This window comes from Meles meles, chromosome 2 (assembly GCF_922984935.1).
Source record: "Meles meles chromosome 2, mMelMel3.1 paternal haplotype, whole genome shotgun sequence".
NCBI classification, from domain to species: Eukaryota; Metazoa; Chordata; class Mammalia; order Carnivora; family Mustelidae; genus Meles; species Meles meles.
In genome coordinates this window covers 111,007,268-111,031,848 of record NC_060067.1, presented here as the reverse complement: position 1 = coordinate 111,031,848, position 24,581 = coordinate 111,007,268, and the positions used below count along the sequence as shown (strand labels likewise).

At 32.9% G+C, this 24,581-nt stretch overlaps 1 protein-coding gene across 4 annotated transcripts in view; it reads left to right on the top strand.

Annotated features, from left to right (window-relative positions):
- RAP1GDS1 (Rap1 GTPase-GDP dissociation stimulator 1) overlaps nt 1-24,581 on the top strand; it is a 155,945-nt gene that overhangs the window by 69,957 nt on the left and 61,407 nt on the right. For all 4 annotated transcript variants that reach the window (XM_045998132.1, XM_045998133.1, XM_045998131.1 and 1 more), the window contains exon 4: nt 3,001-3,126. In XM_045998132.1, coding sequence (XP_045854088.1) covers nt 3,001-3,126 — 126 coding nt within the window. The remainder of the gene's footprint in view (nt 1-3,000; nt 3,127-24,581) is intronic.

The following is a 24,581-nucleotide window of genomic DNA, read 5'->3' as shown; positions in this document are numbered from 1 at the left end:
TGATCCTAGGGTCCTGGGATCGAGCCCCGAGAACCCCGCATCGCATCGGGCTCTCTGCTCAGCCGGGAGCCTTCTTCCCCCTCTCTCTCTGCCTGCCTCTCTGCCTACTTGTGATCTCTGTCAAATAAATAAGTAAAATCTTAAAAAAAAAAGAATACTGGATTCAGAAAGAAATAGAAATATTCTATCAAACATTTATTGATTGTTTCACTACAAAGAAAAAAATACTCTTCAGTAGAAATCAACTTTATGTTAATAAATTTGGGTTGATAGTAATACAGAGCAGTGCATATTCCTTGAAGCTCTATATTGAATTTCTATGTTGAAATCCACATTATGCAAAAAACAAAATGAATTTTATCTTGTATAGACACACATAGATGTATACAAATACTTAGTGGCTTCTTCTACTGCATAACGGCCTCCACTGACTATGGTTTTTAACCCACTGAGCCATCCAGGCACCCCCTGACTATGGTTTTTTACTCACTGTCATTCTGCATGTATCTCAGTTTCAGCCTTCCCCTGACAGTCCTTACCTCCCTCCTTAGGAACTTTTTAGTTCTCTGGAGTTCAAATTTAAAAGAAAGGATCTGATTTTTTTTTCCAGTTCATTGCTACTGTCCTTTTTAGCAGATTTTTGAACTAGAACATCTGATAGGCTATTGGCCAGCCGGTATATAGTCTGGCCTCGAGTAAGAGTCTAACCTGCTATGCTCAGGTAACAGGTTCATGTAGTATGAACTAGGGGTATGTGTGGTGGGAATCCTGTTGAACAAGGATGACTGTGACAGCCATTCATTCTATAGCCTCTATAATATTATATATATAATATGTATAAATAAATGTGTGTTAAATATAATATTTTAAACATATTCCTTGTAAGTTCCTGGTCTATTTTTACATATATATAAGTAAATAATGTATGCTTTAAATATATTCCTTTTAAGTTCCTGGTCTATCTTTACATATATCCATCTAAAGGAGGTAACTTCATGTCTTTAAAACTAGCTAAAGAGAGCTGCAGTACTCAGTTAAAAAGCAAACTGACTGAAAAGCAGAAGGTTTTAGAAGGGAATTTGCTTCTTTCAGGGACTGGCAGTGTTGCCTTTACACTGAAAGCCAAGGAATATACTATTTTTATTTTTTTTAATTATATGCTTTTTTTAAAAAAAAAAATTGAGGCACAATTGACCTACTAATGGTATTTGTATGCTTTGGTATTTAAAAAAAAGTTCAGAACAGTTATATTTGATTCTGCAATTTTCCCATAATTATTTACTCCTTATTATTGATTATACCATCAGAATTTTGAAAGCTATGTTGGTATCATATAGAACATTAGAGCATCAAAGCAAAGAAAAATAGTAACTCGTCAATGTTGCCATTGCCTGAAGAATAGCAACAACAAACCAAAGAAGCAAAACAATAAAATATAACAGTTATGAAATAAAAGAGAAATAAGAGTCCAAAGGAAATGAAATTTATGAAATAAGAGTGCAAATCTGACTATTTCTAAATTTCTTATTTTAGTCGTTATTTCACTGTTGGAAACTAAGCATAGGGAAAGGTAGAAAAGATAATGAATATCTATCTTCAAGTTGGTTAATTTGAGTTGGTGACATGTTATTTTAAGATTTGAAATATATAAAGATCCCAAGGAGATCATTAACTTAAGAGGTATACAAGTAGATTGATATGTCATCCCCTATAGAAGATGGTCATTGAATTCTTGAAATTATTTATAGCATAATTCGTTTTCCCAATAGGGAAAACTCCCAATAGGGCATTAAAAAAAAAGAAAAAAAATCAACAGTAGACTTAAAGATTAGCTTTAGAAGTTAAAAGTACTTCTTAAATCTTGGAAGTTTAAATTATAGAGCGTTTTCAATAATACAGTGGTAAGTAAGTAAGAGATGTAATAGGAATGCAATCCTTTGTTTAGGGAGAGAGGAATACCTCTGTGACTCATAACTATGTCATGGGTTAAAGAAGTTGTTTCAGACGTAACAGCTCACATAACAGCCTTATATGATGTGCTCTAGGAATTTGAAAATGAAGAGAAAGAGAGGGAAGATTTCTTATGGTGGTACTTGTGGAACAGACTAAGGAGTGGACCTCCCTTGAAAGTAATAGTGAAAAGACAATGATTTTTTAATTTAGTAGGATGGGTTATAGAATGAGGAATTCTGTCTGTGTTGACTAAGTTCCTTGACTTACAGTACGTCATGATGTCCAAAATGATGGTCCCAATATTGATTATTTGGAGAACTTTCATTAATTGGTATCATTATGATCCCTCAATTTTGTAGTAGTCCGTCATGAGACACTGTAAAAAAATTTATGTCTAATCATCATGACTATGATGGTATCATTGGGAGACAATGAAAGATGTGTTAGAAGTATAAGAAAACTTAACATTTGGTATTTGAGACCTATGAATTTATGGGTATAACAGCAGATGTGAGTGATCCATAAAAATAAAAAGTAGGAATTAAGGAATAGATGATTCTACCAGGTCTTAGCAATTGAAAAGGACCTATTATTTGTAACGATACACTCAAACCTTTTAAAAAATATTTTGTCTTTTTAGAGAACATACAGTGAACATGTGAAAATTTGTACAATTTGATGGCTTAGTTTATAACTGTAGTACTTTAATTATCAGGCTCATGGAAGGAACATTGCCAAGTGTTTCTGTCATCATATATTGCTTCCTAGGCACATTCATTATTATAAGAAAATAGTGATCAATTAGGTATAATGAAATTTAAAAATCTTTTGGGTTTATGATAGAGACTGTCAACAAAGAAAAATATGACCCTACTCATTTTGTCTACCTATTTCACTATTTAGTAGAGTTACTTTTGAACTGAATGTATCCTTCAGATGGTAAGCCATCTTAAACACTTTAAGAATAGGTGGATATTTTATTAAAGGATATGATTATGTAAACTGTGAATTTTTAGATTTTTAATTACATATGTCTCTTATTTTCAGAATTTATGCGTATTCCATGTGTGGATGCCGGATTGATTTCACCACTGGTGCAGCTGCTAAATAGCAAAGACCAGGAAGTGCTACTTCAAACGGGCAGGGCTCTAGGAAACATATGTTATGATAGCCGTAAGTGTTGAAATATCAATGATATACTTAAAAACTTTTTTTTAAGAATTATGGTTTCGAAACTAATTTCATTTTTAGTGTTAGCACTGTCTTTTTTAGGCTAAGATACTAACATGGGCCAGTTATGACTTAGCTATGCTTTCTCAGCAGAACCAGTGGAAATTTGGGCCATAGCATTCTTAACTAAGAAGTTAAGGAAATGAATTCTTTTCCTCTGCTATCACAAATGTTACTTTCAGAGGAAAGTAAGTCAGTTTCTAAGAAATTAGGACTTTTAGTTTTAGAAAAAATATATATTATCTTTTCAGTTAGATTTTATCAAAGTTCTGTCTCTGAATGAGAATGCTGATGAACAGTTTTTTAAAGTATCTAAGTCTGTCCAAATAAATTTTTAATTACTTGAAATTCAATAAATCATTCATAAAAACCATCATCTTCTCTAAAGCTAGATTGGCCTACTGCATTTGCATTGACTCCATTCCTATTTGTCATAATGTCACACTGTCATCCTCACCGCTTTCTAAAATACACTATTCTGCCAGATAGACAGAAAGCAAGAACTTGGGTATGAGCGTATTACAAAATTTTCTACTTCTCCTCTCCACACTTATATAAATAAAATACAAAAAAATCTTGAGTATATTCAGTTTAATTAGCCTTATCTTGGGTTTTCCTTAGGTATATATTTTCTGAGCAAAAAACACATATTTTAATATTTACCTTTAAAGTCTCCTAGGAATTTAGTTCTATTTATGTAACTAGGATAACTTTTACTGTTTATTTTCCCCATTGAGTTCATGTACAAAAGACATAGCCCTTTTATAATAGGCAGTGCTTCAGAAAGTGATTTTTGTATATAAGCCAGATTGAAAATAAGGTCATGAACATACATAACTTATGATTAAAGAAAGTAGAAGAAAGACTGAAACTATAACTTTTCAGTTATGATTTGTAGTATTAATGGTGAGACTAGTCTCATTTATTCTCCTTTCCTTACTTTTTCTGAAACATTTTGTATTACATATTAGGATATAGAAGTCTTAATATGAATTTTAGCTTACAGTTTCTAGTCCCCAGTACTGATATAAATTTATCTACTGTTCCTTTCATTCCTGTGCCTTTTATCCTAGGATATTAGCTTTATTTACAGAATTCTGGTACTTTATAAGTTTGCATTTTTATATTTAGAATTTTTTGGAACATCATGGTTTATTATAATATTAGCTTTCAAGAGTGAACCATTTAAGATACATTTTATATGATTAATTTTAACAATATATACTAAAAAAGCCTCTACAGAGTTAATAGTCAAAGATAGATGGCATGTATTTGGAGAGCATTGATCATTACTATGTTTATTCTTATCCTTCTGTGTATATTACTAGAATTTAAGTCTATCTTAAGTATTCTTTAATCCTTGTTCTGGTTAGTTATTCTTAAATTATGCATTGCTTAACCGTAGAAAATACCCGTTTTGAGTACTTTTGTCCTGGACTTTCCCTTAGTTTTGGCACAATAGGAGAAACACTTATAGTGATCTCTTGTCTCATGTTGCTGTGATTTTTATGGGCACAGAGTAATTTTATTTCCTGTGTACTCTAAGGAACCTTGAAGTTAGGGTAATAAATGTGTGGTTAATAAGATTATCATTTTGATGAAACTAAAGTCCATTATTGCAGTGTTTATCATCTCTTTTTGCTCTGTTCTTATGAGATACGCAGCATAAAGTCAGTGGATGTGCTTTAGGCTATGAAGTTTATTTTTTGGTTTCATTTATTTATAAATATTTATAACCACTTCATTTTCACTTAATTCAATGTAAACTCTAGTTAAGTGGAAAATTAAGCATAACAAATACAGGCTATTTTTTATACTTATAAGCCTTGCTTAAGGAAAATGAAGTTAGTAGTCTTAGGAATGAATAAATACAAAAAAAGAATGAATAAATATAAGGAGTAATTTATTACTGTAAATCATGTGAAAAAATGTGTTCATTGTGCCATGCTGTCTTGTTAATATAATTTCCATAAGTCTGTATGATTTATCCTTTCCTTTGAAATTAAATCTCTGTGAACTTCTTAGTGATGTTTTCAGAATAATTGTAGGAAAAGTACAGCACTTTTATTTGAATTATAAGGATGACATTTTATATCTGTAAATAATGATGCTGTGTGGTTGATTTGAGAATTTACTTGAAATGCATTTCTCATTATATTTTATGACAATGGGGAGCTTGAAAGAACCCAGAAATTAATTTCTCTTTTTAAAAAGTATTGCATAGCTCTATTTTAATTAATTAACCTTCTTCCCTCTCAAGAATGTAATGCTTCATTCTTAAAACAAAAACTGAAAACTACACATGACAGCTTTATAAATACAAGGAATCTTTTTCTTATAAGTAACATCTGTTTTAAAATTCACATTTGTGTTTTATCAGACTTTCCTATCAGACTAATTAGTTTACTTAAATTTTATAAATGTACTCCAAATGGCTAATTTTTTTAATGTGAGCTTATTCAGAATGACACTAGGCTTACAATAGATAAGAAAGCCAATGTATGCAGAAAGCACCAGAAGACATTCACTGTTAGAGATAAAAATTTGAGAAATATGTGTATATTTTATGGATTTGTATTTTAACCCTTAAAAAGTAAAGCAGTTGCTAGCATATTTCAGTCAACACAGTTTACTTGAAAAGGAGGATAGCTCCAACTGTAAAAGGAATTACACTTGCCATAAGATCCATGGAAATCTTTTGAAAAAAGTAGGTCGGGTTTTATAGTTTTACTGGCTTTGACAGTACCCATTTTAGGAACTCTTCCGAATGTAAGGAAACTCTTACATAACATCAGGTAGCAGGCTGATATAACTCCTAAATGGGACTGAGTGAGGCTTTGTTGCTGATGAACTTTTTGAATCCCATTCTCTCTCTTGCGTATAGAGATGAAAGAATCACTGGGTGAGAACATTTTTCATTTAAAATGCCTGGTCTTTTTTCTATTCTTCCAAAAGAACAGAAGAAAAGTACTTCATTTATGGATTTCTCTTTCGAAGTATCCAAACAGACTTTGATATAGGCAACATTTTAAAATAGCTCTTTTGCCTTGAACTTTGCCAAGTAACCCTTTTTATAAGAAGTTTGACATCCTTTAAATCAAAGATCAGAGAAAAATTGTATTTCAATTTAGAAGGAATCAGCAAAGCTGTGATGGGATACACTGGGGAATATAATTTTAAATAAAGAGAAGTTGTATTAAATTTTAGAATTGCATACCTTCAGCCTGTTTCATTATACATTTCTCTCAAAGGTGATATTTTTAAAAATGAGTACTTTTTTCCTCCCTATGTGGCCATCTCTGTAGTAGTCCCTTCTGTCAGTGATTAGTTTTGTTTAAATAGATGTGCACATTTTAAATTGCTGATATAATTAAATGGTCTTGTGATACTAAAGAGCTTCATGTTAAATTCCCATGCTGTATTTATAATTTGTAAGGATAAATTGGTCCTTGGAGACTGAGTTTTCTCTGCAGATGTTACTGCTTGAGGTCAGGAAATAATGATATTAGATATATTTGTTCAAAGTTATGTAGTAGGGACTAGAAGAAAATGATTAGATAAAATTAAATATTTGTGCCTTTTGTATACCAGAAAAAGATTAATATACATCTACATTTAATATATATAAATATAATTGGGGAGAGTATGGGCTGTGGTGAGTGCTGTGAAATGTGTAAACCTGGTGATTCACAGACCTGTACCTCTGGGACTAATAATATGTTTATTAAAAAAATAAAAAAATAAAAAATATATAAATATAAAACATAAATATCCATTTAATATATATTAAAATTAAACAAATATGCTTGTTAAAAAGTAAAATTAATGCTTGTTATATAATTGGTACTGTTATTGGAAAGATACATACTTAGGGAGCTTATATAATATGCCATCTTACATAGATAATTGGATTTGTGCTCATTGATGAATAAATAAATATTCAAAATGAGGTGATAATTGGGCTTGCCAAAGCCAGTATTTATGAAGTGAAATAAGTATTGTTTATTTCATTGACTTCAAGTGTAATTGGAAAGGATACCAAATGTATGCATGGATCTGTGTGTATATTAGTGATTATAATAATGCTACACTATTTTTATATTAAAAATAAAGAATTCATTGTTCTGGTTGCAAATGCTAAAATACGTTTAGCAATAATTCTATAATATTTTGTAGTGTAAGTTGGTTAGATAAGCTTGTATTAATATAATGCCAACATGCTTTGAAATTGCCTAAGTAAGCAAAGTGTATTTGCCACAGTTATATTTAACAGAGACCTATTTATGCCTGGCATTTAAAATAAATGTTTATTTCAGTGGTCTAAATTAGGTTGAGTAATTATATTAAAGAATTTTGCAGGTTCATATGTTTACCCCACTTTTCAGTATTATTCAGTTTTACAGTAAAACAGAATTATCAGCCAATACGTATAAAAATCAGATTCTTCAGCTTTTAACAGTTAATCTGTTGTATATGAATGGGTATATTATCAAAGTATATCATGTATAAGAATAAAAAACTATATGCGACTACTATTTTTGTGTAAGAATAAAAAACTATATGTGACTGCTATTTTTAGAGACAGTAATTATGGCTATTATCACATGAAAATATTATTAAGATATCCTAGGGACACCTGGGTGGCTCAGTCGGTTAAGCATCTGCCTTCGGCTCAGGTATGACCCCAGGGTCTTGGGATCGAGCCCCGTGTCAGGCTCCTTGACCAGCAGGGAGCCTGCTTCTTCCTCTAACTGCTGCTCTCCCTGCTTGTGCATGTGCTTGCACGTGCTCTCTCTCTCTCTCTGACAAATAAATAAAATCTTAAGAAAAAAAGAAACCCTGAATATATAGTTAGAAATAGATGTTGTTTTGTAACATTGTTATAAGCTCTAAAAAAAATTTCATGCCATTAAAGACATCTCTAATATGCACAAAGGAACACAATTTGTTGACCATTAAACGTACACACTAAGTATGTGGGTTTTCGTCAGAATAAAAAAAAAATGATAGGAATAGTAATTGGGGCTGTTTTTAGAAATTAAGCAAATAGTGCTTGCTTATAGAAAACATGTAGTTTATTTTAAAATTAATGTAATTCTAAATAAATGAGATTTTACTATGCCCCCAGAAGGTAAATATTATAGATTGATGAGATTTCCAGTTCTACCATTCACTAAATTGTCATTTAATCTTTCTGAGTTTCAGTTTCCTCACTGGTAAAGTGACTTGTATGGATGAAATCAGGTTTATTTATAGATGAGTAATATAAATGATGAGCTGCTATACAAAGAAAATAATGTAGTATTTATATATGATTGTTTGTCTTCGTTAGGCTGCTGTAACAAACTACCATACACTGGGTGGCTTAAACAACCAGTATTTGTTTCTCATAGTTCTGGAAGCTGAGAAGTCCAACCAATATCAAGGTGCCAGTAGATTTAGTATCTGGTGAGGACACTCTTCCTGGCTTGCCCATAGCTTTCTTCTTATTGTATCCTCACATGGCAGAGAGAGAAGAGAAGAAAAAGAGGAAGCAAGCTCTACTATCTCTTATAAAGGCACAGATCCCATTATGAAGGCTCTGCCTCTGTGACCTAATGACTTCCTCCTATGATCACATCAGGGGTTAGGGTATTAACATTTATGAATTTTGGAAGGTCACAAACTTTCAGTCCATATATCATTGTTTCTAAGACTGTGTGCTATGACATAGTATAATATATACACTAATGTACACAAGATAATTTAAAATAAAGGTATAAAGGCCAGAAACCTTAAAGACAGGCAAAGATAAGTCTACTAAGAATCAAGGCTAATATATTGACTATAATGAGCACTAATTTAATTTGAGCTTCTTGGCAGCCAAGGTGAATAGAAAAAGCTTGTTAAGCTAAATAGTTTTTATTTTGTGCTAAGGAGAAATAGTCTAATTCTTCAATCAAACAAAAACTGTTGAGACAAATACGAAAAGGGATTTATCATCAGGATATCGTTAGTTCCCTAGATGACTCTGTACACATCCCTCTTAAAATATGCAAAGGATATTGGCTGACATTAGAGGCAGCATTTTCAATAATGGCTGTATAAAAATTGCCCCAATATTCTCCATATGATTGTGTCTTGTACCAAATCTTCAACAGAATCCAAGAAATAATACTGAGTACTATGTTTTAATTGGACAAATAGCCCAAATGTATTGTTTTTTAGTAAACTTCAAGCATACAACTTAAAAATTAGAAGTTTTGACATGTATATATTTTCTAATTTATTTTAAACCAAAATACAGTTCTACTTTGTATTCATTGTATCTGCTTGATTTCTGTGTTTTGTATAATAATATATCCAAGTTCTATTTTCTGAGACTAAAAAATATGCTCTGATGTGCGTGAAAGTGAGTATTTTCAAATACCACATATTGATGGTGGTTACATGAATCTATACATGTGATAAAGTTGCTTGGACCCATGTGTTCCAAGGAACTTATGTGTATGTAAGTGCAGAGAAAAACTGATGAAATCTGACAAGTCTTGTAGGTTGTATCAGTGTCAGTGTCCTGGTTGGGATATTGTATTAGAGTTGTGTAAATGTGAACAATAGAGTGAGCTGGATGGAGCGTACATGGGACCTTCATGTACTGCTTTTTTTGCAAATTCCTTGAGCCTCTGATTATTTCAAAATTAAAAGTTTAAAAAACTCCACTTATCCAGGAGGCATACATGCTCTCTCTCCTATGGGAAATGACCTTGCTTCTTTCAACCCTACTTGAGTGTGGGGGAAATATATCACAGAGACACACACACATAAATATATATATATAATAGAACAAATATATAAATAAATATTACATGTATATAAGTACACATTTATGTACATAAACATACACATACAATTTTTTAAAGTATGACCTATAGCAATAATTTTTTTAACTGGGTTTGTGCTATTAAAATGGAGGATACAATTGCCTCTAATTTTTTTTCTCCCTTCAAATTTGACTTTCAGGGAAAAAAATCAACAAAAAATTGACAGTCCCAAAATAAGATTTAGGGAGAGGGAATTTATACTCTCAGGACTTTGATCAGAACAGGTAATGAATAAGTAGTTACTCTAGTAGCATCCGGCTTCTATGTAACCTATGGTGATAGGTTAGATGTTAGCAGTTCTAGTCTCGGAATTTGTGTGTTCATCCACAAGTCTCTACTTCAGGTGAGATTTCTGATAAGTTAGTATCAGCCTTTTAAGTAGTTTATAATTTACCCTTGTTCTAGAAAACTAATGCAAATGATGTGAGGGGGAAATGATTTTGCTGATAATCACTTCTGTTTTATTGTCCAGGTGTGTCTCTGATATTTAAAGAAGTTGTAGTGTATCAAGGTAGTGAAGCATGTATATTAATGTTAAAAAAACAAGGCACTATTTAACAAATGCTGTAAAAGGTTCCATAATATAAATCTGGGGGGGCGGGGGTTCATTTATGTTTGAGCTCTTCCAGTGGTATTCATGAAGAAGAAAGCATTTAATCGGCATAACATTTGGACCTATGGAGAGAGGGAAAGAAAGGGTTTTTCAGGAGCACAGAAAAGCATTTTAAAAGGTAGATAAATGTAATGGAGAGATGTGTCTGGAGCTCATATTGGGGAAGGGCTCATATAATGGGGAGCCACTGAAAGTATTTCAGCAAAAGAATGAAATGCTCAAATTGATACCATAGATAAAGTTAATTTGAAAGAGGTATACATTCTAAGATAGGCAGTCATACTTAACAAGAAGTGTGCATCTGAAACACTGAAGGAACTTTTTCAAAATACATTTTCTTAGCCATATGCTAGAACCAGTATATCCAACCTGTTTTGCAAAAGCTCCCTAAATTATTCTGATGCGCCTTCTTGCTTAAAAAACATTGGGCAGTGGGCTAGATGAAGAATAACCAGTGAGAAGGCTAGTTTTTCTTTTTAAGCTCAAAGAACAAATGAAAGAGAACAGGAAGGAAGAGGGTATGTATGGAACCCAAGAAGATATCAGATAAGAAGAAGGAAGGAGTCTCTGAGTCCAGAATTTGAATCAGGATAACACCAATCATAGAAATAGTGAGATCCCATCTAGGTGGGTGTGTTTGGAGGTGCACTGAAGTGCTGTTGTCACATTCAGGTGACAGAGCTTTGGGATTCATGCACTTAAGAGTGATTGTTGACCCATGAGAAAAGAAGAAACGTTTAAAGGAAAACAGCCACATTTAGGGTGTAGAAGAAATGAAGGAGCTTGTGAAGAAGCACTGAAAGATTCGAGGAAAGTAAGTTTATTGTCATGGATTCCAAAGAGTTGGGTGATAAACAGTGTCAAGTACTGCCAAGGGAAAAAAAAAACCAAAAACACTGAATTTCGATGGTTGGATAAAGGGACATTCATGTTTTTAAAAAACATCTTTGAGTCTGTGTGGAGAGAGAAGTCGAATTTCAAGGACTGTGGTAAGGAATGAGGAAATGAAGGGAGTGTATTAACTTTCTAGAAGTTTAATGAGAAAAGAAGAGATGACTAGTTTGAGGGAAGGGCAGTACTTTGAGAATGAGTAACGTGGAGACAGGAACATATTTGTTAGGCTAGGACCCTGTGGACAAGGACAAAGTAAATTTAGAGGGAATAATTAATTGATAGAGAAGGATCATAGATGAAAAAAGAAATCACAAATTCAGGTAAATAGGGCTGGTATTAGAACAGAAAAGAGCATTTTTGTCTTAAAAAAACTCAGAAGATAGGTGATGTATTAAAAAAAAAATGTTAAGATAGTAAAGAGGACAGTCAGAAGAGTATTTTGTTGGTTAGCCTCCCATCTTCCCAGTAAAGTAGAAGTCAAACCCATTTGTTAATAAAAGTCAGTGACAAAGTAATAGGAAACTTGTGGTGTGAGGGGAAAGTTCAGAATTGGGGTTATGGGACATGTTACCAATATTCATGAAGATCGAATTGTTTAAATAACCAAATGGTAGTGGAGGTTTACTGCGGTTGAAGATGATGTCTGCATCTGTTTGTTAATGTGTGTTGTGCACTTAAAATGTATGTAGGTTAAGGAGTTATTTTGTACTTTGATATGTGGACAGGAAAGAACCACCAAAAATAACTTCAAATAGGTATTCCAGCTTCATAGGAGCATATACTTTGGATCAGAGTGGTAAGAGAAGTGAGACAGAGAAGAGGAAGCCATTATAGTAGGCCAGGTAGGATGTAAAGACTGACTGCATCAGAGAGAATGAATTAAATGTGAAGTAAGATTAGACTCTTTATTATCACTTTGGTTCTTGCAAAGTAGTCCACTAGGTTTAAGAAATGGTTACTTAAGTAACCCTTCAGATAGTTTACACTTTGAGGAATTATGATCTTTCCATTTTTATACTTGATTGTTAACATTCAAATCACTCTTGTTTATTAGAATGGTATTTAAAAGTCTAAGATGCTATAAATTTTTACCTTGATAAAAATTACAGGGCAAAGAACACAGTACTTTTTTCACACAGCTGCTTTTTTCCAGTACTTCATTAGTTTCTAGCTACTGTGTTATAAAAATGTGATTGTCTTGTTAAAAAGAGATGGAATAATTGTTTTCAAGTAGTTGTTACCAGTTTTTTAGATACAAAGGTGGAGACAGCGCATGAGAAAGCATTGCACATGGCAAAAATATTACATGATTTTTCTTAAGTTCAGTGAGAAGTCCTGTGGTTGCCAGATTAATTTTTTTGTCCCTTGGTACAAGTTCCCTCCTAGTCTCTGAATCAAAGTCTGAATGGCTTTTGGAATTTTCCTTTCCTAATAAGAAGCCTTAAATAGGGTGGGGAAAGTCTAATTTACAAAGTTCTTCAAAAATAAGATTTTTGTTCGTTTTTGCTTAAATCTTTTCCCCCTTAACCTTTACTACCCTAATTTCACTTGTCAAAGATGAAGTTAAAGGTTAGCTACATTAGACATAAAATTTTCAGTCTGCTTATAGAAACCCTGTTAACACATATTATCCTCTGCTCTTCTTAATTATGATTTAATTTTTCTGTTTTTCTTCTTTGTAAATGAGCTGAAATATTAAGAACTTTCGGTTTTTAATCAGTTGTCCCTGCTACATGTTGTGGATATTTCCTTTGGCTGTGAGGGAATATAAAAGGTAGATAACTATTTGAAGGTGAATAACTCACATTCTTCTTGCTGGGTGGAATAAATGTGTGTACCTTTTGAGAAACTGCAGTTATCAGTTCAAGTTAAGTTTTAAATTGCAACTATAAATACATATGTGCACATAGACACATACATTTCCATGATCTAGCATAATTACTTAAAAGTATGAAATAGTTTAATACAAAAGCCTCTTTTATATGTAAAATAATTGGAATGAAATTGAATTTTGATCTTGAGTGGTTTGGACTTACAAAGTGGAACATTCAGTTACTTATATTATAACTTGAAGGCTGTTCAGAAGTCATATTATGGAAATAATTGAGTTTGATAAATTATTTTATAAGTTATAATATGCAGATATTCAGCCTTTTGCTAGTAAAACAATAATATAGAAATATAAAAAGAGTAATTTCAGCAATTTTTTGAGCAAAGGTATGGTGATTTATCGATGTTCTGTTATATAAGGACCTTTTGAAAAAAGAATTATCAAGCAGTTTTGACTAATGTGAGAAATCTATTGAGCTGTAGAAATTAATACGGTTATCATCAGGCACACCAAAGCTGTGTCCATCAAATTACATGTTGTGACCTAATTTTAAACAGCATCTGTGGAACTAGTGCTTTCCTCCTGATCCTGCATTATACCTGTAAATATGCAAATTTATTTTAAATTTACCTGCATAAAAACAAAATTTTAAGACCTTGAATATAGTACTATGCCACAAAATTACAGACGTTTATGCTTCTTTTTTGATGTATGAGTATTTAACAATCATGGTGGTTTTTTCTTCATGACTCATTTTTGTAATTTCACTGATGTAGTATTTGTAGCTTTTATTTTTTTTTAAGGTTTTATTTATTTATTTGATGGAGAGGGGAGACCCAGATGGAGAGGGAACACAAGCAGGGGGAGTGGGAGAGGTAGAAGCAGGCTCCCCCACTGAGCAGGGAGCCCGATGTGGGACTCAATCCCCCTGGGATCGTGACCAGAGCCAACGGCAGATGCTTAACAACTGAGACACCCCGGCGTCCCTGTAGCTTTTACTTTTATATCTAATCTTCCATGCATTTTACCTGCACCTGGTTCATTTATAAGTTGCTTTCTAAATTTCAGAGAAGATATCGATGGGTTCACATTTTTCATTTGAATGTTTAAAATACATTTGAATAAACAAAATTTTAACCTGCTGAACCGTCCTTTTAATCAGCCTTCTATATGACATGGGAAAAGATTTATCTCTACTAATCCATATTAGAATTAGAAACATGCTTTTATGTCATTGAAGATATATATTTATGTTCCTGCCTATACAAAGTCTCACTACATACACCATGGGTCATATGATTTGAGTGTTTTTATTCCAGTAGTGATAATGAGTAAATCGCTGGAAATTTTTACTCTATGTCTTTGTATTTTTTCATTTATGTATGTATGTGTGTGTGTGTGTGTAACACACACACCACCCCCAGGTACTTTAATCAACAAATATTGATTGAGCCCACTGTATTCAGGACACTGTGCCAGTGATGAGGAAGAGAAAATAAGAGCAAGAAGTCCCTATCCTTGTAGGGCTTGCATAGGAGGAAATAAGTAATAAACAAGTAAATACTACAAAAGGAATATATTTACCGATTGTGGTCATTGATATCAAAGGAATAAACAAGATGATGAAATGGAGTGCATCAGAAGGTGAAGAAAGTTGTCTTTAGGATGTTCTTTGAGTTGAGGTGTGCAAAATGAGAATGAACTACTTGAAGAGAAGGGGAAGAATATTCCTTTAGAAGTAGAGCAATTACAAAGCCCTAAGTGAGTAAAGAACTTGGTATGTTTAAAGAACAGAAAAGAGATCAAGATAAAGGAGATGTTGTATACAGAAAGAGTATTATGCAAAAATGTGGAAGAAGTAAGCAAGAAAGACCTAGATCATAGAGAACCTGTGGGTCATTCTAAATAATAGGAATTTATGAAAAGGAATCTGATTCAGATTTTAAAACCATCATTCTTGGAGCTGTATGGGAAGTGGATTGAGAAGAATGGAAGTTGAGAATGAAGATGAAAGCATGGAGACCAATTATAAGGCTTTTGTAGTAGTCCAGGCAAGAGGTAATAGTGACTTGGATTAGAGTTATGGTAGTGAGGATGATGGAGGACAGCAGAAATCAAGAAGTATTTGTGGTGGTGGATGAATCAGGAGTGAGAGTAAAAGAAATCAAGAGTAATTTCTAGATTTAGGGCTTGAGTAGCTGGACAGAGATTAGGGCAGTTTACTCATACAGGAAAGAACACAGATTTTTTTTTTTTATGTTTTTCTGACTTTTGTTGTTATTGCTACCTATTTTGCTTTCTTGGGGGCAGTAATAAGTCTGAGTGCTTAGTAGAGAGATAGGCAAGATGAAATGACAGGTGGGCGATTTCTCTATCTTTATGTTTGTATACATTTTGGGGATAAACATCCAAAAAGTTCAAATGATTTCTTGCATTTAGCAAAATGTTCAAATTATAGTTGGGTAGGTGGTGTAGATTCAAGGAACCATGAGAAATTAGAAAGCTTAGGGAATAAAGACACCTAGAATTCATAATTTTTTAAATAATAATTTTTTAAATAGAAGAGACTTTTAGGATTACGTCTTCTACTCCACCCCTTCCAAGTTTTATAGATAAGAAAACTGAGGCCTCAGACTTCAGGTGACTTTTCAGGATAGTGCTGAACTAAAATCCATGTTTGTGGTTCATTGTTTGTATAAGTACTATATTTGAGGAAGTTACCACTTTCATAAATACATACATCATTAAATACATCTATGCTTTAGTATTAATGTTTCTCTTAGAACTGCAGATTTAGGAATATGTTCTAAGAATTTTATGCAAAGCTAATCCTAAACCAACATTTTGTTTAATCTCTTATAAATCACAAAAATAACTACCTAATTGAAAGAAGATGGAGCAAAACCAAATGAAGACGGAAAAAGCTCATTAGTTTTCCCGAATTTGAAAACATTATATAAAAAGTATTATGTGTCCATAAACATGCTTTATCATCATATATGATCCTTTATGTTTGTCCTTTTCTGTAAATGTAGATGAGTCTAAAATTCTAAAATACTAACTTCCCTGTTTATTCACTGGGAAATGAAAGACATTGTATTTGATCAGGATTCTTAGTAAAACTAAGGAAACCAGATGACAATCTGAGAGTTTTATTCTCAATAAACCAATTAGACAAACATGGCTATCCCCTTCCGGTTGTCAGATAAATATCTATTGCTTTGTACTATTTCTTCTGTTTATAAGGTATTTAGATGATGAAAATTAAAATTATACAGTCTTTAATGTCCTGAATAAATTCTTCCATTCCTGGGATAAAGAATGACAGAAAGGAATTTATACACATCTTGCATATTTTTAACAAATATTTTAAATTCTATTTTGTCCAACTTTTACAGTGATACACCCTTTTAAATGTTTCTAATTTATTGGCATGTAAAGTGATCTTTTCCATTTAGTAGCTCACTAGCATAACATTTTTTCTGATATTGTGCTTTAAATGAAATCTTAGTAATGTGTCAAATAAGCAGGAAAACCTTAGTAATGTGTCAAGTAAGCAGCAAAGAAAGTTCTTCAGTGACCTAAAAAACCTTCTTAAAATAAGCAGTGATAAGAAGATAAAAGCACAGGGGCACCTGGTGGCTCGGTGGGTTAAAGCCTCTGCCATCGGCTCGGGTCATGATCTCAGGGTCCTGGGATTGAGCCCCGAATCGGGCTCTCTGCTCAGCGGGGAGCCTGCTTCCCCCTCTTTCTCTGCCTGTCTCTCTGCCTACTTGTGATTTCCGTCTGTCAAATAAATAAATCAGTCAATCAAAAAAAAAAAGATAAAAGCACAGAAACAGGTTCTTTCAATTGAACAGCTTGTCATTTGAGTGAATACAAGGTTTTTGTTTTTTCTCTTTATTCCACATAATATAGGATAGGTCAGTTAACAAGTATTTAATATATGTCATTTGTATCACTTAACCTTTATTAGATCAGGTCAGTATTATAATAAAGCTTTTAATAAAGCTTTATAATAAAGAAATATAAATATAAAATATATTTTTATATATTTTATATTTATATAAATATAAAGCTTTATAATAAAGAAAAGAAAGAAATGGAGATAAGCCAAGTCTTTTTTTCCAGATTGGTATATATTGCAGGAAGCCATTACTGAATGAAAATCATAGGCCATTTTTTAAAAAGTAATTTGATGTTAAAATTGATTGACTGACCACCAAGCCTCCAGGTGAAAATATTTAATAATTTCTGAGAGTGGGAGCAGTACTATTATTCTTGCATGAAGATATGATTGTATTTTTCTTCTTCAGATTTCTGAATTGTCATGACATAATATCTATTATTTCTAGAGTTTTTTCTTATCAAGACTTACTTTTCTCATTTTGTGATTTGGATAATTATTTGTTATAAAATTAATTAGAAAAGTTATACATGAAAAGTAGTTTTGCAGAATGGGACTGATACTTCTTTGTAGTGGCCAAATTGATTTTGGAGAAGGAGAAGCCCTAGGCTTACCTAGTTATGAAGCAGCCAGAGTTTTACTTCAGTTTGATGAGCACTTAAAGTGTTTCTTATATGCTCAAGAATACTTAATTGTGTTTTCTTTTAAGATTGTCAGTTTTTACAGTATTTGAAAATTTCTCTTTTTTTTTTTTAAAGATTTTTATTTATTTGACAGAGAGAGACACAGTGAGAGAGGGAATACAAGCAGGGGGAGTGGGAGAGGGAGAAGCAGGCTTCCTGCTGAGCAGGGAACCCAACACTGGGTTCGATCCCAGGACCATGGGATCATGACCTGAGCTGAAGGCAGACGCTTAATGACTAAGCCACCCAGGCACCCCTAGTATTTGAAAATTTCTTAAATAAAACTTTTCAGTGGCACATCACATTTTTCTTTTAAATAATAGTGTTCAATAGTGATAAACTCATAAACAAATACCATATGGTTCAACTATTCCATTCCTGGATATTTACCCAAGTACTTGTATGTCAGCATTCAGTGCAGCTGTATTCACAGTAGCCCCAAACTAGAAACAATACAAATGTCTATCAATATAGGTAAATGGAGTAAAAAAAAAAATAAAAGGGTGATAAAGAATAAAATCTTTAAAAAATAGTCATATATCCATACAGTGGAATACTTTACTTTAGCAGTAAAGATTAAACCACTTACATACCTGACCCTGTGGATGAATCTCCAAATCATTAAACTGAGCTAAAAGAGTATTAGACCTGAAAGAATACATAGTACATTAATCGATGTATATAATATATGTATTTATATCTAATATATCTAATATGTTTATATCTAATATATCTAATAATATATCTAATATATGTATCTAATATATGTACCTGAAAGAATACATAGTACACTAATCGATGTATATAATATATGTATTTATATCTAATATATATATCTAATATCTAATATATGTATCTAATAAAACACACACAGTGCAAAATAATCTATACTGACAGAAAACAGTTGTTCGTCTGAGGCCAGATGTGGAAGGAGAGATGTCTTGTAAAGAGACTTGAGGACTATTTCACTCTCTCTAACAAAGAAAGTCTTAAAAAAAAAAAAGAGAGAGAGAGAGAGAAACTTGAGGAATCTTTTTATTTTTTTTTATTAACATATAATGTATTATTAGCCCCAGGGGTACAGGTCTGTGAATCTCCAGGTTTACACATTTCATAGCACTCCACATAGCTCATACCGTCCCCAATGTCCATAACCCAACCACCCTCTCCATACTCCCCTGCCCCCAGCAACCCTCAGTTTATTTTGTGAGATTAAGAGTCTCTTATGGTTTGTTTCCCTCCCAATCCCATCTTGTTTCATTTTTTCCTTCCCTGCCCCCCAAACCCCCCACGTTGCTTCTCAATTCCTCATATCAGGGGAATCATATGATAATTGTCTTTTTCTGATTGACTGATAGACTATTTCGCTAAGCATAATAACCTCTAGTTCTATCCACATCATTGCAAATGGCAAGATTTCATTTCTTTTGATGGCTGCATAGTATTCCATTGTATATACATACCACATCTGCTTTATCCATTCATCTGTTGATGGACATCTAGGTTCTTTCCATAGTTTGGCTGTTGTGGACATTGCTAATACAAATGTTGGGGTGCACGTGCCCCTTCAGATCACTCCATTTGTATCTTTAGGGTAAATACCCAGTAGTGCGATTGCTGGGTCATAGGGTAGCTCTATTTTCAACTTTCTGAGGAACCTCCATGCTGTTTTCCAGAGCGGTTGCCCCAGCTTGCATTCCCACCAACAGTGTAGGAGGGTTCCCCTTTCTCCGCATCCTTGCCAGGATGTCATTTCCTGACTTGTTAATTTTAGCCATTCTGACTGGTGTAAGGTGGTATCTCATTGAGGAATCTTTTGATTGTGATCAAATATTTGATATATTGATTAGTGGTTTCTAGGGTATACAGAACTGTTGAAACCCATCAGTTATATACTTTAAGTCCGTAGTTTATTTTACATAAATTTTCCTCAGTAAATAAGGAAAGGAATCAGGATTTAAACACAGAAGTACACTTTTTTTTTCTTTTTATATATGAAATAGGTGTTTTGAAAGACATTCTGGAAAACATGACCATGGACCTTTTTCTAACCCTTTCATGTAAAACGAACTTATTCCATTATACTCTAAAAACTAAATTTTGTTTATTGCTTAAATATTTTCCTTCATACTTTTTTCTCCATGACTATGAATTAGCTATAGCTCAAGTTTATGAAGAATCATAGGTACCCCCAAAAAGTTGATAAATAAAGAATAAATTAATGTTAATTTGGTCAAACTTTTGAAACACCTCAAAATGATTATGTAATATATATGGTTAGTCAGTACTTTAAGAATTATTGCTCCTATTAAATAATAATTATATTACAGATAAGCTAGAGAAAGCACTTAATTTTACTGTATAAATCTTACTATGAATTCATAATTTATAGGTAACTACACTTATATTTATCATGGGCATGAACATTTAATTTCTGTGAAGTCTTATGTAAACCACCTTTCTTGTTTTCCTTCATCTGCTCCTCCAGAAGACATATACCTTCTCTGTGCTTCCATAGCACCCTGTAAAAACTGTACTGAAACTTTTATTCTGTTTACTACGGCTTTTTTCCTCATGGGAATAGAAACTCTATGAAATAAAGGCCTTAAATCTCTGTTTTTATCCACTGTGCCTGGTGCAAAGGCTAAGTTAACATTTAATAAGCACCTATTCTATAATTGAATGTGCTAATCTCTCTAGCTCTGTGTTATTATTTTGTAAATATTGAAGGTCTATTTAGGATTGTCCTGTCTGCTTAACATTGTATAATGTCCTACTTTATCCCTGGTAATACTGCTTGTTCTGTGTCTGCTATGTCTGACCGTATAGATGCAAATTTCCTTTGATTAGTGTTTGCCTAATAAATCTTTTATCATTCCTTCATTTTTTTTTATCTGAATACATTTATATTCAAAGTGGGTTATTTGTAGATAGCATAGTTGGATCTTGCTTTTTATCTAATCTAATCTCTACCTTCTAAGTGGGAGATTTAGACCATATGTATTTAAAGTGACTTTTGTATGGTTGGCTTGGCTTGAAATCTTGCTAGTTGTCTTCTGATTTTTTTGAACTCTTATTCTCTCTACCATCTTTTTCTGATTTCTTTTGGAAAAACTAGGTAATCTTTATTTTTCCCATTATTAGTTTATTAGCTGTACCTTGTTTACATTTTTTAGTGGTTGCCCTGTGGTTTGCAATATACATCTTTAACTTACCAGTTTACCTTCAAATACTATATCAAACTGCACATAGTTTAATAGCCTTACAACTGTATACTTCTAATTCTTCCTTCTTACACCTTGTGCAATTATTGTTACAAATTTTGTTTTTCCACAGGTTAGAAACCCCACAATACATTGTTCTTTTTACTTGAGACAGTTTATTATCTTTACATATAGGAGGAAAGCTTTTTAATATTTATTATCATTTTTGTCATTTGCAGTGTTCTTCATATGGGTAGATACAGATTTTTAGTATTGTATACCTTTTGCCTAAAAAACTTTTGTGAACATTTTTTGCATAGCAGATTTGCTGTCAGTGAATTCTCTCAGCTTTTGTTTGTTTGAAAATTCTTTGCTTCAGCTTAACTATTGAAGATACTTTCACTGGATAAAAAATTCTGGGTTGACAGTTTTTAAAAAAAAAGTTTTAAAGCACTGTATCAGTATTTTATAGGTATCATTCCATTGTCTCCTAGTTTGGCTAGTTTAGATGGGATATCAACTGTTTTTCTTATTTTTGCTATCCCCAAAATAATTCCCACCCCCAACCCCTCACCCTGGCTGCCTTCAAGAGATTCTTTTTTTTTTTAAATTTTCAGCAACTTGACTGTTTTGTGTTTTTATTGTTTGTTTTGTTTGGGATTCCCTAAACCTCATAGATTTGTAGCAGGATGTCTTTCATTATTTTGAGAAAAGTCTTGGGCATTCATTCTTTAAGTATTTCTCCTACCCTGTTCTCTGTCTCTTCTGGGATTCCAGTTACACTTACATTAGATTGTTTGCTATTTTCTTTCAGTTCTTAGGTGCTTTAGGTTTTCCCCTTACTCGTTTTGTTTCCTTGTGTTTTAGTTTTTATAATTTCCCTTGATCTGCATTTACTGAGTCATTTGGTTTTCTTGAGTCTACTGTTCAGCCTCTTGAATTAATTCTTCATCTTTAATATTGTTTTTCATGTGTAGCATCACCATTTAACTCTAAAGTTTCTATTTCTCAGCAAAATTCCAAATCTGTTCATGAATATTATTTACATTTTACATTAGATCCTTTAATATATTAATCACAGTTATTTTAAGGTCCTATCTGATATTTCTAACATGTAGGTCACCTATGAGTCTCATTCTGCTAATTGGTTTATCTTTTGATAGTGGGTTATTTTTTCTTCTCTTTTTTAATATATCTCTTAATTTTTTTATTGAGTGCTAGACATTGTGTATAGAAAAACAGTATAGAGACTGAAATTAACAGTATTTAATCCCCAGAAGTAAGCAGTTAATATAGTTAACATAGGTTAATATAGGTTGGAGCTTCAGCCAATCTAGTCAGAAGTTGAACTGGGTTCACACTTTGCTGTTGCTAACTTTATTTCAGTGCAGTAGTCTTCAAACTCTCTTAGTAATGGGCTCCTCTTACCTGTGCTTAGATAGGGGTGGTTAGTGTTCTGGCTTTCTCTTCAGCCATCTATGCATGCCTAAAGGTAGTATGCATATACCATATGTGGTATGCATGTACCACAAAGGGATTCCCTCCATATTCCTATTCCTCTTCCAACAATAGACTGGTTCACAAGCACCATGCAGATTCTCCATCATCATTACTATTAGTCCACAGGGTAAAAACCCAGTTCTAAACATTTTGATGCTAAATAGAAAAAAATTTCAAAGACAGTAGATTAAATAATGAGGAAATAACTAATTTTCTTTTGGATGTGCTAGTATCAGTTTGCACATGTATACTGACAATTAATTAAAATCTTATATTAATTATACTTGAAATATATTGTTAGTGATCCGTGAAATCATAATTTCAGTGAAATATATACAAATATATAGTAAAGGGTTACTTAAATGTCAAATTTTTTTTGTGGTATGAAGCTTGAATATTCCACATTGTTTATGTGGAAAAGTGTATTAGTTTTCTATGAATGCTATAATAAAATACCACAAACTGGATGGCCTAAAGCAACAGAAATTTATTGTATTGTAGTTGGGGAGGCTATAAGTCCAAAATCAGGGTGTCAGCGGGGCTGTGCTCCCTCTGAAATCTGTATGCAAAGAGGCCTTTTTTGTCTTTCCTAGCTTCTGGTGTCCTCAGGCGTTCCTTGGCTTGTGGCTGTAAATGCCATTCTCCTCTTTTGTTTTTACATGCTGTCTTCTCCCTTTGTGTTTCTGTATGTTCCCAAGGCATTCTCCTCTCTGCATCTCTCTCCTCTTGATACCAGCCATGGGGCACCTGGGTGACTCAGTGGGTTAAGCCTCTGCCTTCGGCTCAGGTCATGATTTCAGAGTCACGGGATTGAGCCCCGCATTGGGCTCTCTGCTCTGCACAGTACCTGCTTCTCCCTCTCTCTCTGCCAGCCCACTTACATTCTCTTTCTCTCTCTCTCTCTCTGTCAAATAAATAAAATTTTAAAAAAAGAAAGAATACTAGCCATATTGCATTAAGGACCCACCTTATTCTAGCATGACTTCATCTTATCTGTTCACATCTGCAGTGACCCTGTTTCCAAATAAGGTCACAGTCTGAGGTCCTGGGTGTTAGGACTTGAACATATATTTTGGAGGAACACAATTTAACCCATAATAAGCAGGAATAATGTCTGTGTCTCAAAAGCATACTCCTAAATCAGTAACATTATCTCAAACAGGTAAGAAATTAAACTACCGAATTTGAAAGGCAAACTAAAAATATACTCATGAGTAAATCTTTGTGTCATGAATTTAACTTTTGGAAGAATTTTGATATTTGATTCCTTTTCAATTCAGGTAAATTTGGGGAAAAAGCAGCTAACCTTTTAAAAGTCACATTTAATGAAAATATTTATAAACTATCCCATTTGCTGCTTATTTGGACCATTGTTTACATAGAGTTCTGTTAAAATTAGGCAATTCAGTCATTTCCTTAGTGCAGTAATAGGAAAGTTTGGGAATTTTCAGTAATATTGTTCATTTAGCTTTCTAAGACATCTGAATTTCATAACACATGTGGCTGGCATTCACTGAGAGCTAATGGGCTATTTGAAATTTAAAATCTAGTCTCTAGTTATAGTTTAATATTGACTAAGAAGACTCAGAATAGTATTTGCATCCCTGCATTTAAGAGTCTAATTTATGTTGCCTATTGTTCTCAAATCCTTGTTCAGAATATATTTACATGTGTTCAGGTTCTATCATAATAAAATATTTACTCTTAGAGTTTAAAAGTGGCAAAGTAGTGGATTTTGAAGAAAAGCAATGTGGAACTTGATTAAAATAAATTTTATCATGGCATCTTTTTAATGCCATTGCTTTTTGCAAACTAACACTAGTAAGGACTTAAGTTATAATTGTTTTGACTTTAAGCATCTGCTCTGAATCGCCTTTGTGTTTGCCAAGAAAGAGCACTTCAAAAAT